At 51.3% G+C, this 8,367-nt stretch overlaps 1 protein-coding gene across 1 annotated transcript; it reads left to right on the forward strand.

The window, feature by feature from the left end:
• The first annotated feature begins 531 nt into the window (after positions 1-531).
• TMEM247 (transmembrane protein 247) lies at positions 532-7,098 on the forward strand. Its single transcript, XM_025992774.1, has 3 exons — positions 532-648; positions 1,310-1,648; positions 6,859-7,098. Exons 1-3 carry the CDS (start codon positions 532-534, stop codon positions 7,096-7,098), a joined length of 696 nt encoding a protein of 231 aa, XP_025848559.1.
• The last annotated feature ends 1,269 nt before the right edge of the window (positions 7,099-8,367 follow it).

Genomic DNA, 8,367 nt, shown 5'->3' on the forward strand with positions numbered 1-8,367 from the left:
TGCCCAGATTTCCTCTTCTTATAAGGACACCAGTCATATTGGATTAGAACCTACCCTAAATGTCCTTATTTTAACTTAATCACTCTTAGAAAGGCTCTATCTCTAAATAAGGTCACATTCTAAGATATTGGGGGTCAAGGCTTCAACATATGAATTTAGGAGGGCACACGGTTCAGCCTGTTATAACAGGGTTTGTGGAGCTAACTATAGCTTATCCCAATACAATTTACCTTTAGGAGAGGGACCCAAGGGAGGAGATTTCAAACTATGGAACTCTGGATTTCAAGGGCTGGAATTCTAGTTTCTAAAGCAGTCCCTAGGATGCCAAAGGCCCATCCTGCAGTTCCTAATAATGGACCTCAAAGGTGAGTCACACCCTCTTTCAAAGGGGCCCTAGCAACTAGTAGAATGTGGGTTATTATGAGGACAGCGGATTGTGATGGAGGCTCAGCTGTACAATCTGGTGAGACCAAATGTTAGTAGCTCAAAAGATGTCCTTTGGCCCCAATTGGCAGCACCGTGGTTTTCAGGATGGCAGCGGAGGACAGGGAGATGATGGAAGCCCGGGGAGCAGGAGAAAGCTGCCCAACTTTCCCCAAGGTGGTGCCCGATGACCCCATGTCTGAAGGGAAATCAAGAGCCTCTTTGGTAAGGGGGGGTGGTGCCTTGTTTCACTGCCTTAGCCTGTCCCTCCATGGGGAGGAGAGTGCCATGGGGTCACGCCCCAGGTAGCTGAGTGCTAGGAGATCCCAGAGAGCTGCCGAGAAGAGCAAGTGAGGTACACCCCACCCCATAATGGCCCCAGCTCTCACCAGGGACCAGGTGGCCCTAGATAAGATTGTGAAGTCACTTGAGGCTGGCCTGGGTCTCTCCCATCTCACCCCACTCGAGGCCCTTTCCTCCCTCTGTGAATGGGACCTGGCTCCCCCACAGCCCTGTGGAGGTCCCCTATGTTCGGGTTCCTCCCTCTGGAGCCCCAGGAGGGTGGGTGTCTGACTGGTCTCCAAGTCACACAGAGTGGGGCTGGGCAGGTAACCAGGAAGGCAGACTTCCACCTCAACCCCACAGGCCTCCCCTTGCAGCTTGGGGGCCCCATCGCCTCACGTGGGTGTGCTCCCCGCTTCCCTGTAACCCCGGGTGAGCACACCTCCGCTTACAACCCCGGCTAGGTCCTCACGGGTCACAGCCTTCTTTTATCCATCCCACCCAGTCCTCTGGGGCCTGTGGCCGTGGAGGTGCCCGGGGTGGCATGGGGGCGCCCCCAGGCCCACTCCGCCCCGACCCCTGAGGCGCCCCCTCACCGCTCCAGGAGGCAGAGTCCCCGAAGCCAGACTCTTCCTACAACCACCTGGAGGAGATGGAAGCTTGCGAAGACAGAGGCTGCCCGGGGCCCCCCAAGTCACCGTCCTCTAAGGCAGGCCACACCACCAAGGGCCAGGCGGGCGACGGACCGGGCCTCGGGGAGCTGGCCCCCGCCCCGGCCGCCCCCGAGCCCCCGGGGACCGAGCGCAACACCGAGATGGAGCTGGAGAAGGTGCGCATGGAGTTCGAGCTCACCCGGCTCCGCTACCTGCACGAGGAGAACGAGCGCCAGCGGCAGCACGAAGAGGTGATGGAGCAGCTGCAGCAGCAGGCCACGCCCCGCCTGGTAGGTGCCCTGGTAGGTGCCCTGGTAGGTGCCCGGTCGGTGCTGGCCCGAGGCCTGGGGGCTGACCTGCACGGTGGGGGACCCTCGCTGCCCAGCGTGGGGAGCCCACCTGACCTGCTTCCCCTGCACCCCCCACCCCCCTCGCCCTCCACACCCCTCCACCCCCACCCCTCTGTACCCCCCCACCCTCTACCCTCCACCCCCTTCCACCCCCCACCCCTCTCTACCCCCCACCCTCCACCCCCCCATCCTCCACCCCTCCACCCTCTACCCTCCAACCCCCACCCTTCTCTACCCCCCCACCCTCTACCCTCCACCCCCTTCCACCCCCCACTCCTCTCTACCCCCCACCCTCTACCCTCCACCCCTCCTACCCTCCACCCCCACCCCTCTCTACTGCCCACCCTCTACCCTCCACCCCTCCTACCCTCCACCCCCTACCCTTCTCTACCCCCCCTCTACCCTCCACCCCCTTCCACCCCCCACCCCTCTCTACCCCCCACCCACCACCCCCTTCCACCCCCCACCCCTCTCTACCCCCCACCCACCACCCCCTTCCACCCCCCACCCCTCTCTACCCCCCACCCTCTACCCTCCACCCCTCCTACCCTCCACCCCCACCCCTCTCTACCCCCCACCCTCTACCCTCCACCCCTCCTACCCTCCACCCCCTACCCTTCTCTACCCCCCCTCTACCCTCCATCCCCCTCCACCCCCCACCCTCTACCCTCCAACCCCCCCACCCTCCACTCCCCCACCCTCTACCCTCCACCTCCCCACCCTCCACCCCCACCACCCCACCTCTGTCAGACGTGGGCTGTTGGCTGCCCCAGAGCTTCCCCTATGAGCTGAGATCAATTCTTTAAGGAGAGTTGACCCCGGGAGGGGCCCCAGAGCCACCTGTCCCCCACCCTGCCCGTGGCTTTCCATCTCGAGGAAAGTCACAGCCTTTCTTCTGTGACTGAATTGTGGCCACTCTCTATCCCTCTGCATCTCCTTAGGAGGTGGGAGCCCCACTGCAGCCCGTGCAGTGGATTTCCATACAACCCTCACCTCCCCTTATCAGAGCCGCATTTGTTCTGTGGGTCGGATTGCTCTGCCTTGTTGCCATCTAAAGATGTTAGGCTTCTTTGGCCAAGAAATGGACCACTCTCCCCTAATCCATTTTAGGTGGGAAAAGATAGCTACTTTTGGTCAAATGGGACGGAAAGGGCTTAGTACTGGGTGCCTGGGCCACCGTAAATCCTGAATAACGAAAGCTGCCATTGTTTTTTTTGTTTGTTTTTGTTTTTTGTTGTTGTTGTTGTTGTTTTTGTTTTTTGTTTTTTTTGCTGCCATTGTTGAAAGCATGTTGCTTGGGCTTTAAAATCAGTCCTGGGTTAAAACTCTAGCTCTACCATGTGTAAAGCATGTGATGTTGGGCAAGTTACGAATCCTCCTTGAGCCTTGGTTTGCTCCTCTAGAAAGTAGTCCCTACCTCATTAGGGTCGCAGCGAGGAGTAAAGCAGAGCATGCATGTGAGGCACTCTGCAACGAGCCTGGCACATTAGGTAAGCACTCAATAAATGTTAGCTATTACCATTTTTATGTACTCATGCAATTCACTTCTTGACCTAAATGCAACAATGTGCATTCATCACTTTTCAATTTTATTGGGATGTAATGTATTAGCTATGCTTCCCAGCTCTGAGTCATCCTCACTTCTGAGAAACTTGCCTTCTGTCTTTCTCCAAGTCATTGCTATAATTGTTGAGGAGGATATGACCTAAAGTAAATACCACTAAAAGATCTCCCTACAGGTTAGTCATGTTCCATTAATCAGCACCCTTGAGTTACATTTTATCCAGCTCACATTTCTCTACCTTGTCCAAAAAACTATCTTGAGACACACTATCAAATGGTTTCCCAGAATTAAGATATTACACTACCTATAGCATTTCCCTAATCGACTGGTCCGATTTTTTGTTTTGTTTTGTTTCATTTTTTTAAGAAAAAGAGGTTGGTTTTGCATGATTTGTTTTCAATGGACACATGCTGGGTTTTAACAATTTTCTTTTTCCTGCTCACAAAATACTTGTTTAGTTATACACTGAATGGTTTTGCTGAGCCAAGTCAAGCTTATTGAACTGGGATCTCCAGAATCCATCTTTCTTCCCTTCCTTTTAAAAATCTAGAAAATATTGGCTTGTTTCTAAGACCCTGGCACATTTCCTGAGATCTTTGATTTCTCACAAATAAGTTCCATTTCCAGGGTTGGGGTTTTTATTCTCAGTATCGTGGAGTAAAATGTGTCACAAGTTAGAGCCTGAAACTACTTATGGCACCTGTGGTTAGTGTAGCATGCCTTTGCTCTCTGCCTCCTTCTAACCATATTTGTTTTCCCTTTTTTAGTTTGAAAATCTTACCCTTGCTGGATGAGCTGGAAACCCTTGGTATATAGTCTTATTTGCTGTCTGTCTTCTGCTCAAAAGAGATAGACCATTGAAAGTGTGAAAAGTCTAAAAGGTCTCACAAATGCATGTTTGGTTGTCAAAATCATGATTATCACCCACAGCATTTCAGACTCAAAACACATGCTGGCTGCTTTTGGCGGTAGGAAGTCCCCGGACCCAGAGCGGAGGCGGGTCTGCAGACCACCTGTGCAGGCACCCTGTGCACCTCCCCTCCCACTAGAACACTGGGTTTCTTCCTCTGGTCTTCAACCTGCCTTGCTATAGTCACTTTAGAAATGGCATCACTAGAGTCCGTTTTCTGCCCCGTTGGGTTTCTTGATTTGCCCTCACGTTTTAGGTGGTTGCCCCAAGAGTGGTGTATCCACAACCCCAGGCTTCCGTTATCGCTTACGATAGTGTTTTGTGTTTTGGGCATTACTGGCAGGTAGAAAGCGGACTTGATTTTTTTTTTATTGGAGTTCGATTTGCCAACATATAGCATATCACCCAGTGCTCATCCCGCCAAGTGCCCCCCTCAGTGCCCGTCACCCAGTCACCCCCACCCCCCGCCCTCCTCCCCTTCCACTACCCCTTGTTCGTTTCCCAGAGTTAGGAGTCTCTCATGTTCCTTCACCCTCTCTGATATTTCCCACTCATTTTCTCTCCTTTCCCCTTTATTCCGTTTCACTATTTTTTATATTCCCCAAATGAATGAGACCATATAATGTTTGTCCTTCTCCCATTGACTTACTTCACCCAGCATAATACCCTCCAGGTCCATCCACGTTGAAGCAAATGGTGGGTATTTGTCGTTTCTAATGGCTGAGGAATATTCCATTGTATACATAGACCACAGCTTCTTTATCCATCCATCTTTCGATGGACACCGAGGCTCCTTCCACAGTTTGGTGATTGCGGACATTGCTGCACAATGGGGTGCAGGTGTCCCGGCGTTTCACTGCATCTGTATCTTTGGGGTATATCCCCAGCAGTGCAATTGCTGGGTCCTAGGGCAGGTCTACTTTTAACTCTTTGAGGAACCTCCACACCGTTTGCCAGAGTGGCTGCACCAGTTCACATTCCCACCAACAGTGCAAGAGGGTTCCCCTTTCTCTGCATCCTCTCCAACATTTGTGGTTTCCCGTCATGTTAATTTTCCCCATTCTCACTGGGGTGAGGTGGTATCTCATTGTGGTTTTGATTTGTATTTCCCTGATGGCAAGGGATGCGGAGCATTTTCTCATGTGCTTATTGGCCATGTGTGTGTCTTCTTTGGTGGAATTTCTGTTCATGTCTTCTGCCCATTTCATGATTGGATTGTTTGTTTCTTTGGTGTTGAGTTTAATAAGTTCTTTATAGATCTTGGACACTAGCCCTTTATCCTATATGTCACTTGCGAATATCTTCTCCCATTCTGTAGATTGTCTTTTGGTTTTGTTGACTGTTTCTTTTGCTGTGCAGAAGCTTTTTATCTTGATGAAGTCCCAATAGTTCACTTTTGCTTTTGTTTCTCTTGCCTTCATAGATGTATCTTGCAAGAAGTTGCTGTGGCCGAGTTCAAAAAGGGTGTTGCCTGTGTTCTCCTCTAGGATTTTGATGGATTCTTATCTCACATTTAGATCTTTCATCCATTTTGAGTTGTATCTTTGTGTCTGGCATAAGAGAATGATCTAGTTTCATTCTTCTGCACGTGGCTGTCCAATTTTCCCAGCACCATTTATTGAAGAGACTGTCCTTTTTCCAGTGGATAGTCTTTCCTGCTTTGTCAAATATTAGTTGACCATAGAGTTGAGGCCCATTTCAGGGTTCTCTATTCTGTTCCATTGATCTATGTGTCAGCTGACTTGATTTTTGAGCCTCCTCCCCATTCTCTACTTTTTGGCCTGAATGGGTGGGTAGATAGATTCCATTGTATTGAAAACTACCTCTGTGAGTATGTTTCTAGCCAGCTTAGGGCACCACGGTCCCTGCCATCTGCCTGCTTACAAAAAGCATGGCATGATTTTAAAAGATATTTTAAAGAATAAACCACGGGTGATGCCTTCTTAACTACAGATCAAAATAGTTATATCAGCTTTTGCTATACTTATATGTTGGTGCTTTCTGCAGTTAAAATGGGGGCTTGTTGGACCTCAAGTATATAGATTCCAGAAATGAGCAATACGCAGGCAGACTCAGCCAGACAACTCAAGCTGCTTTCCCCACCCTCAATACTGTGAGTTTAGGGAGGCCCTATCTCTCTTACTACTTGTCCTCCAGGGGGACCCAACCTTAGGTCGATAGACCACAAACTGACCCTGTGAGACATGTGCCACCAGAAACAGTCAGAAACAGTCACTCGTGCTCAAGGGATGCCCTCTCATTGTGCCGCTGTCCAGAAAACAAGGCTGAGTGTCTGGGCAAGACATCCAGAGAACATTCCTAAGATCTGGCGTCCAGATCTGGGGATCTCAGAGTCTGACAGAGACTGCCACCTGTGTGGCTCAGAGAAAGGAAGGTGTGACGTGGCGCCTGGCTGGGGAGGAACAAGGGCAAACTGAAGAAGTGCAAACCCACCAGTTCCCTGCACGTGCCAGTGACCTCACTGGGAATGTTTCAGTTCTTGGCCACTCTTCCTCTTATAGTCTGAGAGGGGGGCCACGGTTCCCCTTTCCTCAGGTAAGGAAGACCACCTGGCCAAGGTCAGTTTCCCCAGGGGACAAGAGCAGGACTGACCCCCAGACCTGCCTGGTACCCAAGCCTGGTTTGGCCAGCTACACTCTCTTCTTTCCCCCACAGTTCTCGGGAGGCCTCCAGGACCTCCTGCTCCCCCAGAACCAGTTTGCCATGTTCCTGTACTGCTTCATCTTTATACACATAATCTATGTCACCAAGGAGATGATCTTCTTTCTCTTCTCCAAGCACTACCTGTTCTGCATCGCGGCCATTTTGCTCTGTTTGATTAAAACGTTATGGTCATACTTGCAGGTGCTTTTGCTCCCTCCATCACTGGGAACCTCCGTGCCTGTGGGTTACTAGGCCATGACCCAAGTCAGCCTCCGGCCTCCCTTCCTCCTCCTTCCCTCACATGAGCCTCCCCACTGTCAGAGCTCCCTGTTAGGAAAGGCTCTGCTGTCAAACCATTTACACTTTAGTGTGAAGAAATGTGTTCGGGCCTTGTATGAAGCCTGAGTTCTCAGTGCAGAGGAAGATGCTTTGTGCCCTCCGAGGGGTGGATTTAAGAAGTTACCAAGTTAGGGAGGTTTCTAGAGGGAGAAGGGGTTTAGGGTCTCTAGGGAATCACAGAAGTCACACCATGACCAGGTTGGTTTGGGATCCACCACATCCACTCACTTGCACAGATCTTGTCTGAGGTGTGGGATGCTGAGGTAGGCTCGGGGGTAACCCCCCAAAGATGTGTACATCCCCATGCCCAGAACCTCTGAATACATCATCTTACATAGCAAGAGACAAAGGGGAGATAAGCCTGGGTTCCACCACAGGCCCAATGTCATCACAAGGGTTTTTACAAGAGGGAGGGAGAGGGCGAGAGTCAGAGAAGGAAGGGGATGTGATCATGGAAGCAGAATTTGGAATGATCCAAGAAACACAGGTAGCCTTTAGAAAAGGCACAGAAATGAAATTTCTCCAAAAGCCTCCAGAAGGAATGGGGCTCCGGCCAACCCATGCAGACAGGTGGCCACCAGAACTGTAAGAGACTAAATCTGAGTTGCTTTAAGTCACTAAGTGTACAGTACTGCATTGAAGCAGTAATAGGAAAATCATACAGGAGCCAAGACTCCCCAGGCTCCTCCCAGCTCTGCAAATATGTCAGGATAGCAGCACCAGACCATGGACGAGAGTCCATTTAGCCCTGGGCCTGAGCAGGACTATAATGGTCAGTTACGTAGGCTAGAAGCCTACCCCCAGGCAACAGGCAGCTCAAAGAGAGCTGCTAACACTCCAGGGAGCCCAGGACAGACCTACCAGAATCGGACAGGCAAAGGCTAGCCCGACCACTGAGCAGTACAAGCCCAAGGGAGGTGAGGCAAAGCCCCAGCCTGCTCCCAGGGGGGTAGGGAAGGAGGGCTCAAAAGCTTGGCTGGGCCCAGAGCAAGACAGCAGGGTTGCATTAGTGCAAAGTAGGAGGAGGGAAAAAGAAACCAGACCACACAGCCCAACCCTCAGTTCCCAAATGCACACACACACACACACACACACACACAGTTGCACAGCAAAGTTGTCCACAGTAGAGATGTACACAACCACCCAAATAAAGAGGCAACAACAATAAAAAGGAACAGACCT

This window comes from Vulpes vulpes, chromosome 16 (assembly GCF_048418805.1).
Source record: "Vulpes vulpes isolate BD-2025 chromosome 16, VulVul3, whole genome shotgun sequence".
NCBI classification, from domain to species: Eukaryota; Metazoa; Chordata; class Mammalia; order Carnivora; family Canidae; genus Vulpes; species Vulpes vulpes.